Below are 18,965 nucleotides of genomic sequence, written 5' to 3'. Positions count from 1 at the left end.
AATAACTCTAGAAAGAAAGAAAAGAATAATTTTGGCTTAGGGGTCAAATTGAATTATTGGATAGATATAATCCATTACCAGGTAATCATATCTTAATCAAATCTAAAATGTTAGGGCAAGAATGCCACAGCGGCTTCTTGCGTTGCTTTGACATGTCATAAAAAAAGTTAAATGCCTAATTGTAGGCCACACAATTTTATTTGGCACCCATTTTATTCATTACGGCACAATACAGACAATGGATTTCTTATAAAGAACCACCACACCTTACTAGGGAACAATCATTCCATTTATTTCAAATGATGTTACTTTACGGTCTTGAGGTAAGATTATTTCATCTAGAGAATCCCCCCTCCATTATTCTCCTAGTAATACCAGTGTGCATTATTACAACTCAGCTTCCAACTTCTACTTTTCACTTTTCACTAAAAAAATAGGGCCCTGGCCGGTTTGGCTCAGTGGTTAGAGTGCTGGCCTGGGACTGAAGGATCCCAGGTTCGTTTCCAGCCAAGGACATGTACCTCGGTTGCAGGCTTGATCCCTGGCTCCAGTTGGGGCGAGTGTGGGAGGCAACCAAATGACGTGTGTCTCTCACATTAATGTTTCTCTCTGTATCTTTCTCTCTCCCTTCCATTCTCTGAAAAGCAATGGAAAAAATATCCTCTGGTAAGGATTAAAAAAAAATCATAGAAATTCAAATAAAAAAGTTATTAAGTTTATCCATGTACGTATAGCAGTAGAATGCTTCTTATTGATGACTACCTAGGTTGTTTTATTTTTTAAGTCAATGCAATGATTTTTTTAAAAAATTAAGAACCATCTTTCTAGTGTTGTTTTGCCCTCACATCTCTGAATTAAATATACTTCTATATTTTGAAGTGTTCTTTTGTGTTGATTTCTTATCTCAAAATCACACTGAATACATTTCTCTATGGAGTATATAAAGGAAACCAGGATTCTCCATTAACACCAAAGCTATGAGATCAGACCCCCTGTTCCTCTCCCTAACACAAGCTGCCCTGCTCAAACCGTGGGAGAGGTTGGTGCATTTATGACTGTGAGAAAGAGCAAGAACTGGCCTCCATGCACACACACCTACCTTTTAATGTTTCAATGTCATAGAAAGTTGCCGCAAACCTGGTGGACCGATGGGACGCTGAGCGAGAGTCCGGGCTGGTAAAACTCTTCAGCTTCAGTCGGCATCTCCACAGCTTCCAGTCCTCGAAGTGTGTGATCTGCAGAAGTTCTTCCAAACCAGAAGCCGCCCTAATCTGCTGTTCAGATTGTTCTAACATTGACTGCTTGGAAAAACAAACAAACAAACTACTGGTTTAAAGGCAAGTTACTCAAGTTTTACTTTGTCTGATAACATTCATTGCTAACACTTAAAAATGTAAACAGAGCTAAAAAGAAATTAGAGAGATGATTCAAATGTACAGCAGTACCTAGAGAAAAAACAAACTAGTATTTTGACTCACATTCTGCTCACTTATGATTGAATCAAAGGAATTACTTATTCCCCCTGGGTTCTCAGAATATTTAAAAACAGTGGTGGACTTCAAAATGATATGTCTACTTCCTAACCCCCAGAACCTATAAATGTGACTCTATTTGGGAAAAGGATTTTTGCAGATGTCATGAAGTTAAGGATCTTAAGATGAGGTCATCCTGAATTATCCAGGTGGGCCCTAAATCCAAAGACAAATGTCTTTATAAGAGACAGAATAGGGGAAGCCACAAACAGAAAGGGGAAGATTTTGTGGAGACAGAGGCAGAGATTAAAATAATGCAGCCACAGGCTAGGGATGGCCTGTAGCCACCAGAAGCTGGAAGAGGCAAGGAAGGGTTCTATCCAAGAGACTGTGGAGGGAGCAGAGCCCTGCTGACACCTAGTTTTCAGAATTTTGGATTCTAGAACTGAGAGACAATACATTTCTGTTGTTATAAACTACCAACTTTGTGGAAATTTGGTACAGCAGCCACAGGAAATTAATATATATTTTAAAATCATACTATTTTTGTGACAGGAGTCAATGACAATTGTTTTCACTTCTATTATTTGTTTGAGAAATTGACCCACAAAGTTCTGGGGACCCTGCCTACAGTCACACAGGAAAGAAGATTTTAAGATTCTAATAACTTGAATTTTCTGACTTCTAATCCTCTAAGCCTTTTTTCTTTTAAAACCTTTTTACTCTATGAAATCAATAAAAATATATTTTCAAAAAAATAAACCTGTTTACCATTTCAAAGATATGATGGTGGTTTTTTTCTGATAAAATACACTTCTACATATTATACTGAAAATTTCCTTTCCACACAGTTGCGTGAACTGTATTGATTGATATGATGCCTGGATTTGTGAGTAAAACTGATTCGGCCAATAAAAGATTTTCAATATGTAGTCTAATTGTTCAACATTAGGGGTGTGGTTATATAAATAATGATACATGCATACAATGAAATATTATGTGAGCACCAAATCCAATGATTTAGAGATATACTGAGAAAGAATGAATCTTCATTCAGCAGTGTTTTGAGTAGAATTTAATTTAGATATGACAATGGATACTGAGTGGTCCGAAAGTGGGTGCTCAGAAGAGCAAGCATGGTCCAAGTCATGCACAATTCAATTATATCTCTTTTAAAATTATTTACGTGTGTATAATGTGCATCATATATATAAACAATTAACCACTGCTAATTAGACTGGACTTTCTGTTTTCTTCACTCAAGTCATCTGATCAACTGTTTTCGGACCAGTTCTCAGCTTCCATGACTTTTCCAAGATTGAAGACGAACAATCTTGTTTTCCAGGCTAAACAGCCCAAAGTCGGCTGCCTCATGTGAGACCATTCCAGACGACAGAATAAACTGCTGCTCAATTTCCTAAGAAGCCCAAACAACTCATTTGTCAAAAACCGATTTAAAAATAATAGGTACCGCCTTAACCTAATGGAATTCAACAGGGAAGTGCAAATTATAATCCTTTTACAAGCTGGTCTGTAAAATATTTGGAAGAAGGTATAAATGAGAATACAAACATGGACGCCAAGTGGAGGGAGCATGGCTTAGAGTACACGGCTGGCTTCCCATCTCGGCTCTGAGCCTTTCTTGGGCCATCCCAGTCCCATGTTGTTAAGAACCTTCTGTTCTGGACACGGAAAAGGAGATCAGCTTTGCAAGACTCCTCACTAGACCTCTTGAGAACCGTATCTCTGAGACTGTGTTTCCAAGCCTTTCACAAACTGTTGATGCTATTTTGTCAAACTGTGTTGGCAACATGTCTTCAGGAAGTTTGCTGGTAAGGGGGTGAGATGAATAGAATTTGTATACTTGGAAAATCCAGAAGCTTCCGTGTGAGCAATGGAAGGAACACATTTCACCTAACTTTCCCTAGGTTTGCTTAGGGATTTACAAGCATTGCCTGGGGCACAGTTCTTTGTAGTGGGTTTAGGGAGGCAGATCAGGTTGCAGCAGAAATAGTTCCTGTTCCCTCCACCTCTTAGCAACTTCCATTTCACTAGAAGCATTTTGCATTGCATCTTTAACTTGATGTTTAAGGCTTAGCCAGAACCACCAAATCTTCCCCGGTTTGGGGTCCAAGTTGTACCATCAGGTCCCCAGCTGTCCCCCCCGCCCCTCTATTCCCATTTCTCACTCTCCCACCTGTCAAAAAATCTGTTCAGGTCATGTTAAACTTGTGAGTTCAAGTTGAAGTTTTGTGACTTTGCCTCCTGCAACTCCCAAGTGGAAATAACATCTCCCTAAAGGAAGCTTTGCCTAATACAATGAACCCCTCTGTCCTCTGGACATACAGCTATTGGGGAGGGGGGAGCATGGATTCGAAGTGTTCAAAACTGGCTTTGAATGCTACAGCACTCTGGAAAATGTGTGGGCAGTTGCTATGAAGTTCAACATACACTCACCATATGACCCAGAAGTCCCAGTCCTGGGAATTTACCCTTGAGAAATGAGGACTTATGTTCACAGAAAAAACTTTACATGAATGTTTATAGTTTGGCTTTCTTTGTAATAGCCAAAATAAAACTGGAAACAACCCATATGTCATTCAATGGGTGAATGGTCAAGCAAACTGTGCTCCATCCATCCCACATAATACCACTCAGCAATGAAAAGGAATGGACTGTGGTACACGTAGCAACTTGGATGGCTCTCAAAGGCTTTGGGAGTGAAAGAAGCCAATCTCAAAAGGTTATTGATGGCACTATTCCATTTATGACAGTCTCAGAAAAACAAAATGATGGTGATGGAGAAGAGATCAGAGGTTGGGGGAGGGTGTGACTATAAAAAGCTAGCATAAACGAAAATTTTTCTGTATCTTGATTGTGGTGGTGATCACACAAATCTGTGTTAAATTTCATAGAGCTGCACATAAAAATGGAATAATACTGATATTACTATATAGTAACTTTAAAAAAATTAACGAAACTGGCTTTGAATCCAAAAGGCACTGCTCCTTTTTAGCTGTTTGACTGAGGGTCAATTTTTGAACTTCCTTAAGCCTTGGTTTCCTCATTTGGAGATGGCAATGCTGATAACACCTCATAGAGCTGATGTGGCGATTATATGAGGTCATATGTGGGAAATGATCAGGTATAGAGTAGACACTCAATAATGTTCATTTCCTTTTTCAGGGGCAGGACATCTGGCCCTGTGCTGGGGTTACAGATCTTTGTTTGATGGCCCTTGATTTTCCTTAGTAAAATCAGAGAGGTGGGTTTGAAAAGAGCAAGATGGGACAACTCCGATTACAGTAAATAAAAACTAAAAAAAGAGAAAAATTTTCCAGGGTAAATCAAGGACACATTTATTTCTTTCTTTTTCTTTCTTTCTTTCTTTCTTTCTTTCTTTCTTTCTTTCTTTCTTTCTTTCTTTCTTTCTTTCTTTCTTTCTTTCTTTCTTTCTTTCTTTCTCTTTCTTTCTTCTCTCTCTCTCTCTCTCTCTCTCTCTCTCTCTCTCTCTCTCTCTCTCTCTCTCTTTCTTTCTTTCTTTCTTTCAGATAAAAAGGCCAATTTCAAAGTATCTACTCAGGCTTGACATATATCTTTTCTTCATAGACGGATGAAGGCAAAAATGACCCACTTCTTAAACCTTTATGTTTTCTTATATTAGGGTCTGGGCTTACCCACAAGAGATAGTATCTTAACAGTATGGGGCATACCTACTGTGGGCACTTGCTAATAATTACTGTTGTGGCTACAGCTGCTTCAGAGGCTCAGCTGGAACCAGCAGGAGGCCTGATCTCTGAAACCCACAAACCTGGCCATTTGGGAGAGGGCTGAGGGAGTGAGGGAGTGTGGGGGGACTCATGCTACCAGCAGCTCTTTTACTTATGCAGTTCTATATTGAAATGCGTATACAAGAGAAACCCAGGGTGTTTAATTAAACTTAGATTTAGGAAAGGAAATATAAACCCAGGGAAAATGTGTGAGTGTGTGTGCGTGTGTGTGTGTGTGTGTATGGTCATGTGCATACATATGCAAACATGCATTTCTGTGAGTGTGTCTGCATAGCTGTCTGGGTATTTTAAGAGGATACTAAAAGGCTAAATGCCTGCGACCTTCAAAGCCTCCAATTTGATGACTATTATTGGTGGCTTTCTCCCAACCATGTTGTCTAGCATTTGGGGAGATGTCTATGGCCCCCTATAAATGTTTTAAATCTGTGGTCTACTCAAATGCCTCTGCTCCCATTTGATGCATCTGTGCTTAGGAAATGTGGGGGCACACAAGTGTTAGATGAGTTTGAGTGGAAAAACTCTAAAAGGATGCTCTGAATAACCCCAAGAGAATATATATATATATATATATATATATGTATATATATATATATATATATATATATTCCTGAGTTACAGTGTTTATCACTGATCTCAAAGATGAAGGGTCCAATGTCTAAGGAAAAACCCAAAGCTTTATGGTAATTAGGTTATTATTAAAAGCAATTTCACTGCCTACCCCCCAAGGAAAGACTCTACTTCTCAGCCACATTGATGTTGGGACATGTGACCAGCTTTGACCAACAGGACAAGACATGATACAAGCAGAGGACTGAAATGCACTTATGATTGCATGGTTCTCCTCTATTTCCGCCACCATCTCAAGCACCTGCCCCTGCTAGCCCACTGATCCGAGGAGGAGGAAAGACATATGGGGCAGTCCCACACTCAGCCTATGGCTTGAGTCTTGACTCCCAGCTGACCCACAGAAACATAAATGAGAAGAGATTTTTGATGTCTGAAGTCACTGAAATTTGGACTGGTTTGTTACACAGCATTACTGTGGCAATAATGAACTGCTACAATCCTATTTCATCCTACGTCTAACACAATCCATTGGGTGGGCAGAGGATCTGGATGCAAAAATGCATTGTCCTTTTCACAAGGCAGCCCTGCTGCGCTGCTGGCAGTCCAATATGCCCGCTTTCACCTTCCTTCCCAAAGATGCTCTCCTCCTCTTCCTCACCAAGTCCTCTGCATTGTCTAACATGCCCCATGATCCCGAGTCTTGCTTTGACGGTGTAGTTAGGAACAAGCACACCATTACAAAGGCTGCTTTTACTTTATCATCCCACTCTGGTCTTTTTGGGGAGTCTCTTATTTAGGATGAATTCAGGGTATTCATTCAACCAAAATTATACTCCTCCTAACTCCAAAATGAAACAGTACGCAACAACAAAATATTTGCCATAGCAATATTCAACACATGTCATTTTCTCTCTCCAGAAACAATTTTAGCCAAACCTAGATTTCAGGAAAGCAATACTTTTCTCCATGTGAATGTTATAACTATTTAGGTAACAATGAATGACAAAAAGAGACTCATTATAAAAAGTTACAGTGTTACTTAAAGGTTTCAGTATTAAAATGAGCCTTCCCACAGGCCAGATTGAACTCTTTGGCTGTTGGTAAGACACACAAATAACTAAGACCTCTTTAGTTTATAAAAAACATCACTTCCACTCATGTGCCTGGCACATAGAAGACATTCCACAAATGTTTACTGAACTGAATGTACAGCTTTCCTTTTTCAGGAAGAAGGAGTCTCCTGAGCAGAAGAAATAACCCTGAGTATCTTGCTTCAGCAATTCTATCCCAGTCTCCAGCATGGCTGTTTCCCATCTCAAAGATATGTTCAGAAACACTTAGAAGCAACTCAAGTTGTATGCATTAGTCATTAATACTGTTCACCAAATATTTGCAGGTTTCTACCTTCTGAGCACATGGAAGGATTGCACTTCTGGGCCCCTTGTGGTTGATGGGGTGGTGGTGAGTCAAGGGCCTATGACCGAAAGTGATGTGTGTTACTTCCAGACCAGAGCATTTAATTGTCAGGGCAACACTCTCCAGGGCTCTCCTTCCTTCTGTCATGGTGATTAATGACATTCAAGACGTGGATGCTCAGCCAGTTTCATCCTGACATGGAGTTGACCCTGGACAAACCAGGATGGTCATGTGGTATGAGCAATAAATAAAACTCTGTTGTTTGTGAGTCCTAAAGATTGAGTTTGTTATTGCAGCATATCCTGGCCTATCCTGACTGATAAAGTATCTGACCAGAGTACTTTCCCATAATTTACCACACCTTCACAAACCAACTGGTGTAAGATAAAAACATGGATAACACTTCTCAAGAATCTCAAAGATGAAGTTGATCATCAGTGTGTCCAAGTTTTAATCAGATCTGTTGTGTGGTCAGATGCTGCTTTGCCCATCTCTCTTCCTGTGACTGCCAAGCTGGAATAATGGGTTAAGTTAACTTTCTTCTATAGCTGGCTCCTAGAAGTGAACACCTTATAGGATAGCTTATGGCTGCAAGGACAAGGAAGGGTTCTTTGATACTTCCACCCCAATCCTCTCTAATCCCCACAGGAAAATAGCCCAGGGTGAGTATATTGCCTTATAAAAAATGCTTTAGGATTTAAAAAAATGAAATCAGACAAATCATGATAAGAGTAGATGTTGGAGACTGTTTAATGCAGTAGTTCATAAACTGGGTATCTCAAAATCGTAGAAACCTAGTTCATTAGTCAGTCAATAAATACTTTTTTTAGTATCCACTCTATTACAGGCTTTGCACTAGGTTATTGGGACACTGAAGTAAACAAGACAATGACAAGTCCCTGTTCTCAAGAAGCTTTCATTCCCATAGAGGGTAACAAAGCAATAAGCTTAGATACAAGCAAATAAAAATGTCAGGTACTGATACATACTATGAAGGGGACAAAATAGTGTAATAATATAGATCAGTGTTGACAAACTAGGACCTGTGGGCCAAATCCAGCCGTCAGCCTCTTTTTGTATGGCCTATGAGCTAAACATTATTTTTGACATTTTTAAATGGTTGAAACAAATGAAAAGAAGAACATTTCCTGATGTGTGAACATTATATACAATTCAAATGTCAGTGGCCGTAAAGTTTTACAGCAACACAGCCATACCCTAAATGATCTGCCCTGGCTACTTCTTCAACCTCAACAACTGCAGTGCTGACCTCCACTCTCCCTACTCTACTCACACTGGCCCTGACTAATACCCGAACACCCTAGTCACCTCCCTGCCCTCACCATGGCCATTGCACAGTGGTGGCCTCTGCCTCCCTTACTTCCTTCAGGAGTCTGCACAAATGAAACCGAATTGGAGAAGCCTCCCTCATCCATTACTCTGCGTCTCCTTCCCCTGCTGGATTTTCTTCATGGCATTATCACCCCTGAGTTATTATAGATTCATGTATTGCCTGCCTCCACCTGCCACACTTGGAATATAAGTTACATTCCAATTGAATTGTCTTATTTCCTGCTGCATTTCCAGCACTGAGATCAGTACTAAGATATAGTAGGTACTGGACACACAAAAAAAGAATTGTCGAATACTGAAAAGTTCTAATGAGAGACAAGGGAGAAATCCTTTATGAACTAGGACATCACAACCACTCAAGGCTTTCATGATGCAGGGGGGAACCTCAGAGTGTTTTTGCTTTATGAAGTCCTAGTATCTTGGTAAAGACTACAACTAGTGGCAGAAAAGAGAAAAGTGGACTTGCTACCATAAATGCACCTGAAAAGGAAATGTCTCATCTCACCTCAACTCAACTGCTAATCTCAAGTGGTAGGAAAGAGCTGAACTTAGAAATGTGCTCAGAAACACATTTTACTGTCATTTTTTTTTTCTGTCATTTGTGTCCCTATTTCTCTAGCACCTCTAGCCAATTGTGATAATAATAAATGTACCTGTGAGTTCCAGATATTATTATGTCAAGTTCTACGTGGGAGCATCCATGTGTCCAAATACTATATTTTCATTCTATAAACTGTCTTTACAAGCCTGTCCCAAAAGGGGTTCCATAACGGAAGTTGTTCAATATTCAGCTTTAATGTTATTTTTTTCTAGAGCTCTTAGGGGTCTAAAGATTTATCTACAAGTTGAAATCAGGTTTTTAAACTAAAAAATAAGTCATACAAAGTACTATATTCAAGATATAAGATACAGGTGGTTCTATTATATGCTAAATACCAATAATATGCTAAGGTTCAACCACTAGTTAAAAGTGACTAACTAGGATAGAACAGGTCTGTGTATAGAAGCATGTAATTCAACACATTCAACTACAAGGTCATAAATGAAGAAGAAATTAATGGAAAGCATGTCAATGTCTTTTATGCCAAGGACTGTGCCTGATAGAAAAGTGGACAAGAGCTTGTGGGGCCATTTGACTAACAACAAAGTCAATGGACTTTCCTGGGCATGACTTTGGAAGTAGGAATAGGAAGGGGGGGTGGGGATGGGTCTGCTTCCCGAGTTAAATATGGAAAGTGCACCTCAGTCTTTGTTATTCAATTCACTTTAGAGACAATTTCAGGAGCAGGCAAGTGAAGCAAAGGTTATGAAGTGTTGTCAGCCACGTGGCTTTCTCAGGAAAGTTAGTTTTCCCACATTCCGGTGCACCTTGGACTTATTCCAGTCTCACACAGTGTTTGGATGACTCCAACACCCAGCAATAGTGTTCCACCAGTGAAGTTAAGAAAGAAGGGGCTAAAAGGAAGTGTGGTGAAGGAAACAAATTTTGCCAGAAAAGAGTTGGGCAAGCCTAAAATGACCTGGAATTATTTCTTCATCACTCTATTGATATGTCTGCATCAATGACTTTAAAAAGATTTATGGAGGATGGCTTCCCCTAGTAGCTTATCAAATAAACCAGAAATAGTGCTGGTCAGAAGATCAATATGAATGACAGGACAGTGAGGTTGCAGATATTTATTTACCAGATGCCCCAAGTGTCTATACTATTATACTCAGGACTCATATACAGATGTGAGTCTGTGTGGATGGAGCTTCCTAGAGCTGTGCAGTGCACACCCTGTGCACCTGTATATGAGTATCTTACCTTTACTTAGAAAGCTGAAGAAAACAGACACGGATGGTTAATCTGATTATATTATTGAATCAAAAATAGACAGTAGGTTAACCTTATTTCTAGAAGAAAATGTGTTCTGCTTAGATTGAGAAAGTTAGCAGCTAAACAGTACATACAGTAGATTTGAGTTGAGATTTTCAAAAATATTTATCTCAGTTCACAAATTCCATGCAGTTTACCCCAAACAGCTCCCGTGAGCACAAGTGGAAAGGCTAATGAAATTAGGATGCCTTACACTTAAATGGCATTAGCACAATTGTCCAAGGTATTAGTAGCTGTTTACATGGTTGGTACAGGAAAAAAAGTGTTCAGAGACTCATGTAACTATAGTAGAGGCAACTCTAGTCTAAGCTGAAAAAACAGGAGATTGTTCAAGGCTAGAAAGTGAGGACTACGGGGGAAGGTAATCTAGGGACAGAACTGGCATCGCCGTCCATCCTGAAAGAGGCGGTTAGAAGAGGTTAGGGTGGAGAGAAGAACCTTCTCATGGACCTACAACTAAGAAGGACCCCGAAAATGTCTTAAAATAAATAAAACATTTTCATGTCAAAAAGCAAAAAATAAAATTCATACCCTGGTGTCCAAACCACTACTATCCTGAATATGCTTTCATAGTAAATTTTAATTTAAACAAGAATAGCATCAACACTAAGAAACTTCTTAGATTTTTTCTTAAGAAAAAGTTGGGAGCAAAAGGAAAAGCATTATAATCAATATGATAAACCTCCTTTCCCTCCTTTACCACTCGGTCACATCTATACCCAAGCTTCTGTTAACTATAGGCAACCTTTTCTTCACATCAGAGATATTTAATTTAGCTGGGGATTGGGTGGATATGTAGCTTTATTTTTAAAGGAAATTCTAATATATATGAAGAAAATCACTAATAATATTACTAAACATATAATGCTGCACCTTCCATATGTAAGGACATGTTTTCTGTCACATGCAAATTCAGCTGCTTTCCTTCATTGCCCCATTAAATAAGTTTATGTGTTACCAGTAAATTTGAAACATTTAAAACCTCACTGTGCCGAAGACACCTAAAGAATTCTTGGTGTATGCACTCTTTAAGGGTTGAACAACCTCAAGAATAGTACTTAATTACAACAAATTAGTCTCTTCCTGTCCCATCAAATACAGTGATGTTTTCAAAGTATGATGGAAACATTTTTAAACTCCATGCAACAATCCTGGGGCAGGGGTGTGGGTGCAACTCCATGAACTCAGCACATCTAAACTCAGATGTGATAATAACTCAGGGGTGATAATGCCATGAAGAAAATCCAGCGAGGGAAGGAGACGCAGAGTAATGGATGAGGGAGGCTTCTCCAATTCGGTTTCAGATGTGCTGAGTTCATGGAGTTGCACCCACACCCCTGCCCCAGGATTGTTGAGCCTGAAAAGTCTTACTTGCTTCAAACAAGTCAGCTTTTTTCCCCCCTCCTGTTACAGATTCCCTCCTCAAAATCAGATTCCTTTTCACCTGTAACCTGGCATTGAGATCCAACACCCAGGCTGGTGGCAATGAAGGGGAACTGAGTAACTGTGACCTCTCTCCCATGTGCATTTGGAATCTGCAAAGTTAGAAAAGTGTAAACTGCTGGACAAGGTGACTCTCCACCCCTAACACAGAGTCCAGCCCTTACAGATAAATTGTATATCTGTTTAAGTTACTGCATGTTCATCTGTGCTTTCAGTCCCAAGGACCTATTTCCCCTGTTGGGGGCACTATCAACCCTGGTGAAAACGCACGTCTTAACAACAGCTACAAAAACTCAAGTCCATATTTGATTGTCGGCTCATAGCCAGAAATTCCTAAATCAATAATGATTTAGCACCACTTCACTCATAACAATTATATCAGAAAGATTTTCAAAATAAAAAGTAGAAAAAAACCCAATATAATCTATGAAATACATAAAACTGGGTGAAATATTGCTCAGTCAGTAACATCCTGGTTAATTTTTTTGGCATTACTCTCAGTCTATTGGAGTAATGTTTGCTCACAGAACCAAAGATTTAACTACTGTTGATTTTACATGCTTCAAAGAGCAAAAAAACCCAATTTAACTTACGAGAAAATATTTTCCTAGATGGTATCAATGAGTAATTTGGAAAACCGGATAGAAAACTTCTGTGAAGAGCACATAGGTTTTCATTGACAGAAGTAATTAACTAACTAAATTAACTAACATACGCTGCTCACAAACGACCTGAAAATAAATGGCCCACAAAGTTACATGTGTCACAAAAATAAGTCAGTGGTTCATTAGAAAATCACTATGCCATCCACATATACAACTGAGGGGAAATTTCCCCATCTGAAAAGATTCCAGAATATATATTTATATTCTTTTATACCTCCAAAACACCCCTCAGCATTTTCAAACACTCAGAGCAAGAATCATAGGAAGACTAAGAAACAGAACACTCATTAACAAATGGAGGATGCAAAAAAGGAAAGTCCTCTGTGTAAGCCAATTAAAAAATCTGCATCATATTAAAAATTGAGCTCACCTACCTTCACTGGTTCATGTTCATTACTGGAGTCTTGCACCAACTGCAGGTAAAACATCATGAAAATATTCACCACTGCCCACTGTCTGTACATTTTGAACATTTTAATATCCACTGATTACCAAGGAGTTGACATCAGGCAGCTAGAGAAAACTGTTTCAAAAGGCATTCTCCAGAAGGAAAGCTTGAAACCCCAAGATTTCACGTGGAAAAAACAATCAGTTGTGATCAAAATCCAATGAAATGACTTCAATTAGTCAAGGTATGTTTTTGCACAGTCTTATGCGGACAGAGAGATGAAAAAAAAAAATTAAAATGTTCTCATGCTCCAAAAATAATCAGGAGGTGGACATGTTTTCCACTGGCAATGAGAAAGCACTTTAAATCCATTTCATGGCCAGCAAATGAAAAAAAATCTCTCTACCCTATGCCCCAGGTTCTAGCTCCTTTGTAAAGAGGTGGTGTGGCCACCAATGTTTGCAGCTACAGAAAAGCTGGAACCCAATTCTGGATTCCAACTCTTTTCACAACCCTCATGGAAGCTTGTGGGAGCATGTGTCTTAAATCTGACACAGATTTTGGCAGAAAATGCAGGGAGGTCTTGGCTGTAATCCTGTCACATCCCTACCAATAGCAGGGATGTTTTAAAAACTGACTCAAACACTCAGGACTGCTGTTATTTTAATGCAGATAACCTGTAATGTGAAACCTCTGCACATAGGCATGACTGTGGATCGAAACTGCAGTGCTCAGGAAGGGACCTCGGATGCTCACACATCAACTGCCAGTGACACACAGAAGAAATCAAATATGCTTTAAAACCTCACACGTTCACAAAAATAACAAAATCTCCACACACACATGAAAAGCAAACAAACATAAAATAAAGAACACCGATTTTTAAAGAAGCAACAATTAGGTTTATTTGCATGTGCCAGGAAATACCTCACATACATTTCTATAAAAACCATGTTGTCACTTTTGTGGAACCCTTTGGAAGCACTGGCTAAGTCAGCTTTGGAAACTGAATGCATTTCCAAAAGCTTCGAGACCAGCTCCTGGGGTCTTCACTAGTTTCCAATCTTTGACTTCCAGGTTTTGGCTCTTTCAAACCCATTTTTTGCATTTCTGAAATCAAGAATGGCCTGAGAAATCTCTTCATTGGTGTTCATCACAAATGGACCTAAGCAAGAAAGAGACATTCAGAAAGTTCTGGGTGATGATAACATTTTCTTCTATCCCTAGAAATGGTATGTGTTTCTGTAGTTCTTAACTTGAAACAATTCCAGGCATATCTGAACAGTAAAAGGTTATTTTTGCAGCACCCGATCACCAAGGATGGTAATACAAGTTTCTTGACTAGATAAAGGCAACTGCATCTCATTCATCCATTGCAGGTTGTCATCTTTACTCAAAACATTCTTAGGTTTAGTTCTATTACAACCATTTTGTAGTTGTTAGGCTTTTTTTTCATTCCTTATGTCTTGGAGATATAATTGACATGCAACATTGTATTAGTTTCAGGTATAAACATGATTTTATATTCGTATATATTGCAAAATGATCACCACAATAAATCTAGTTAATACCCATTTTTTCTTATGATGAGAATTTTTGAAAAAAAATATTTTTATTGATTTCAGAGAGAGGAAGGGAGAGGGAGAGAGAGAGACAAAAACATCAATGATGAGAGTCATTGATCGGCTGCCTCCTGCACGCCCCTCGCTGGGGTCAAGCCCGCAGCCCAGGCATGTGCCCCAACTGGGAATCGAACCATGATCTCCTGGGTCATAGGTCAATGCTCAACTGCTGAGCCACGCCAGCCAGGCCAATGAGAGCTTTTACTGTAGTGCTAGCTTTGTACCACTAGCTACTGTCAAGAACTGAACCAATCTGGTACAAAGAATTGACAAATCTCATCCTAATTTGGTGCCTACATAGTATATGAGACTGTGTATTTAGATGACTGGTCTAAGTCATTTTTGAAGATTAATAATGGTTCATTAAGAATAAACAGGAAATTACAAAAATTTCAAGTCAAGAAAGTGTCATATTTTGGATTCTCTAAGGGCTGGCCAACTTTCAGTAAAGAGCCATGTAGTATATTTTTTAGATTTTGCGATTCAATAGTCTTTCTCAACTACTCAACTCTTTCACTGAAGCACAAAAAGAGCCACAGGCAGTATGAAAATGAATAGGCATGGCCGCATTCCAATAAAACTTTCTTTATAAAAAGATGCAGTGGACGGATTTGACCCCGGGGTCAGAGTTTGTTGGTCCCTTTGCCTAATTCCTAGGTTTGAATTAGGGTTTTGCTAAAAGTGCAGAAGTCTGTAGCGCCTGTTTCTTCCCTTTTCTTCACATATTACAGGGGCAAAGGGACACTGTCCTGGACTGTACACTACCAAGATCTATTGGATAAAGAAGGCCAGCTCCTGTATGGCATTTGAAGTGTCTCAAAAGCAGTTGACAGATTTGTCCATTCAGTATATTTCTTCTTCCAGTATGCAGAGGTTCCTGACATTCCTTTTATAAAAGCTCCTCATCTAAGAGGCTTTCTCAGAGAGAACCAAATTAAAATAGAACTGTATTACTTAGAAGAAATCACACATTCGAATTTCTTAACAACTGTTAGCATATCAGGGCTTTGGCACTCACTATAATATGCTTTGATGATGTTGAGGCCTTTTGGGATGTTGCATGGAATAGGGTGACTGTACAAAGAGAAACAGGCAGAAAGCCTCTGAATTCATTCATTAAATTACCTATCTATTGAGTATTTATTGAGTGCCTATTAAAGGACAAACATTGTGCTAGGAGCTAGAGACAAATGACACACTCTCTTCTCCCAAGGACCTCAAATCTATCACACAGACAGATATGAAAACAAATTATTACAGGCAGTGTGATACATGAAATGATAAAAGTATGTAAAATGTATGGAGTCCGTACAGAAAGGGGAAGAAGGGTCCAGAAAAGGCGTTTTGGGATCAGCATGCTGGAGGGATTGAGAATGGGGCACAGTGTCTCAAGGAGGGATGGGAGTAGGAGAAAGAATGGAGGGAGGGATCTGATGTGTAGGAAGAGGCGAGACCCCTCTGGGCTTTGGATTCCATCTACTGAAAGACGTTTGGACATAATTCTGCAAGTGATCAGGAATCACAGAAGAGTTAAGTAGAAAATAACGTGATCTGATTTGCGGCGTTTGAAGACTTCGGCATCAGGATAGAGAAGATGTCTGATGTGCGAGGCTGGCTGATGGTGGAATTGTTAAGGGTAATTGAGATACAAGCCTTGGGGGCGGGGCTGTAGGTAGAGCAAGGACTTCAGTTCTGGATATTCTGACATGAAGGTGCTGGAGACAATAAAATGGCTTCCTGCCAGAGGTGCTTAGTACAGTGTTGGAAATATTCATCTGGGGCTCATGGGAGAATTTCATCTGGAAGTGGAGGTTTGGATGTTATCAGATAGGAAAAAGGGAGAGAGCCTTCATGTGCGAAATAAATAATAAACCCAAGAGGGCACCCCGGAGAAGCCAACTTTTTAAAGGACACATGGAAGAAAGGGAATAGAACTTGGAAAATGAGAGTAAGTACTGAGCCAAGGACAGATTTCCTGCATGGCATCATTGTGCTATAGTTTGGATTTATGGAACACTTCTCCCATACCCTAATTATACTTCTGTAAAAGCAGTGCACTTCTGGGCTTCCATTTGGACACTTTTCTGGGGAATTCTGCTGTGCTTCTCAATTTATAGTGTGCATATGAGTCATCTGGAATCTTATGAAAAAATGTATATTTTGATTCCAGAGGTCTGGATAGGGTCTGAAACTCTGCACTTCTAACTATCTCTTGAGAGATGCTGACGCTGCTGGTCCACAGGCCACACTTTGAGAAATATGGGAAGTATTGGAAGCTTGGAGCCCTCCAAAGCCAGGTTGGGGAAGCTCATCTCCTCAAATCCTCAAGAAGAAAAAGAAAACTGAAACCAGAAAGCAAGTTTTGTTTTTCCCTTTTTCTCATGTTCTTTTATTTTTATTTTTTTGCTATTACATTACCAAATTTATTTATTTTTTAAAATTGAGGTGTAATAGGCATACATTATACTATTTGGGTGTTCAATATAATGATTTAATATGTCGATATTGCAAAATGATCACCACAGTAAGACTACTTAACATGCATTACATACATAGTTACAGATTCTTTTTTCTTGTGATGAGAACTTTTAAGATTTACTCTCTTAGCAACTGTCAAATATGCAATACAGTATTACTAACTATCATCACCATGCTGTACATTATATCCCCCAGAAAACATGTTTTTAATTGATCAGCTATAAGGGTTATAAACAAGAAAAATGTTTGAGAGTTGTCAATAATCCCATAAATCCTCTTTCAAACTACAGTTTTCATCTCTTTAATTAAACCTTTCAACTCCCTGCCCAGTAATAAAAATGGCATGAGTTTAATGTCTCCTGATGTAGAACCTTGGTATAGAGGAAAGAGCACGAAATATGGGGTCAGGGGTCAGTGTTCGAATCCCAGCTCCAATGTCAACAGTCATGTCCCATCAGAGAAGTCACAGGGCAAGCGAGCGGCACCTGGCACTGTGCAAGGCGGAAAGGTGGGCTGCTTGGAAACCAGACAGCCTGAGTGTGAACCCGACTATGTGGCTGTAGGCAAGCCAATGAACCTTTGCACCTCCACTTCCTCATCTGGAAAATGGGGATGAGAGAACCTACCTCATAAGGTTGTTCTGTAGATTAAATGTATTAATATTTGGAAAGCATTTCAATCAATCCTAGTAAACAGTAAATGCTACCCAAGGATCTGCTAAGTAAATAAGTAAAATATTGAGATTTCATTTTCCTCATTTATAAAAGGGACATGACTACATCAATGCTAAGGACATTCACTATTCCAATAATCTATGACATCCTGCGCTTAATTTGTGGACACATAATTAAGGACACTCCATGATAAGAAAAACAAAGGCCTTAACTAATTCATTCCCAAATAGTAGATAGATGATTGTGGCTGTCTTTATACATGAACAGGTAATAGAATAATTTAAATGTCTGAATTTTTAACAGTTTAAACAAACAAACAAAATGCTTTGCTTCTCATTAACTGAGATGTCAAGGGACATATCTTTTGGGCTTACCATGTTGGACAACTGGTTCTCTTAATGGCTCTCCAGCAATTAGGACGAAGTGGCTTCTCTCAGGATCCTAAAGTCAAGGAAGAAAGGATCAATCAATAGACATGCTTATTTTTGAATATCAAATTAGGAATAATTTAAAGTTGACATGCTAGACAAATGGACAAAGTTCCTAATTCTGAACATAAATTCCAGAAATAATATCTGTGCAGTACTCAATATGGAAACACTTATTTCTTAAGGTGTTTGGTAGCATTTAGAACATAAGGCCAGACCACAAAAATATTAACCTTCTCAAATAAGGAAGAATTTAAATTAAGATCTTCCTTAACTGGAAACATCTTTAAGATAAACTGTGTGACTGACCTGACTATGAACTGACTGTGTGATTATAGGATTTGTAATTTCCTACTAACAATATAATTTTTTTCAACACAACATACCTCTCTATTTCAAGCCGGATGTATACAGAGGAAAACATGGCAGACCTCAGACTTAGGTACTAAACGTTCATCTAAGAGTCCACTTCAAAGCACTACTTCCTGGTAACTTCTCAAGTCACTCAGTTGCTTCCCATACAGATGGAATTTGTCTTTAAAGTAGAAGCACTTCAAAATCAGGTTATTTTCAGACAGAAATCAGTCCTCTTTGTGCCCATTCAAAAACAATTACTCTAAGACTGTAGCAGAGAATCGGAAGACATGAGCACAAAGAGTAGAACAAGCTGACGTCAGATCTGTGTTAAGGTCATGAAGGTAACTTTAGGCACAAGCCAACTTCACTTTTTAAAATTTATTTTTATTTTGTTTTTAATTAGAGCATACATTCAATATTGTTCTGTATTAG

General features: G+C 39.0%; 2 protein-coding genes across 6 annotated transcripts in view; both read right to left on the bottom strand.

Annotated features, from left to right (window-relative positions):
* Nucleotides 1-13,493, bottom strand: part of VEGFD (vascular endothelial growth factor D) — a 29,076-nt gene extending 15,583 nt beyond the window's left edge. Inside the window, exons 1-2 of one of the 4 annotated variants that reach the window (XM_081125618.1) lie at nt 12,961-13,493; nt 1,100-1,301 (exon numbers count right to left, since the gene is read on the bottom strand). In XM_081125618.1, coding sequence (XP_080981744.1) covers nt 1,100-1,301; nt 12,961-13,059 — 301 coding nt within the window. In that variant the 5' untranslated portion in view covers nt 13,060-13,493. The remainder of the gene's footprint in view (nt 1-1,099; nt 1,302-12,960) is intronic. The other 3 variants (XM_081125621.1, XM_081125620.1, XM_081125619.1) reach the window with 3 other exon arrangements.
* Nucleotides 13,494-13,858: 365 nt separating this feature from the next.
* Nucleotides 13,859-18,965, bottom strand: part of PIR (pirin) — an 83,890-nt gene continuing 78,783 nt past the window's right edge. For both annotated transcript variants that reach the window (XM_081126071.1, XM_081126072.1), the window contains exons 9-10: nt 18,123-18,189; nt 13,859-14,139 (exon numbers count right to left, since the gene is read on the bottom strand). In XM_081126071.1, the coding sequence (XP_080982197.1) occupies nt 14,027-14,139; nt 18,123-18,189 (180 nt within the window). In that variant the 3' untranslated portion in view covers nt 13,859-14,026. The remainder of the gene's footprint in view (nt 14,140-18,122; nt 18,190-18,965) is intronic.

The sequence above is a fragment of the Miniopterus schreibersii genome (genome assembly GCF_964146895.1).
Source record: "Miniopterus schreibersii genome assembly, chromosome: X".
Taxonomy (NCBI): domain Eukaryota; kingdom Metazoa; phylum Chordata; class Mammalia; order Chiroptera; family Miniopteridae; genus Miniopterus; species Miniopterus schreibersii.
The sequence above is the reverse complement of the archived record's forward strand: the minus strand, read 5'-3'. Positions and strand labels throughout refer to the sequence as shown.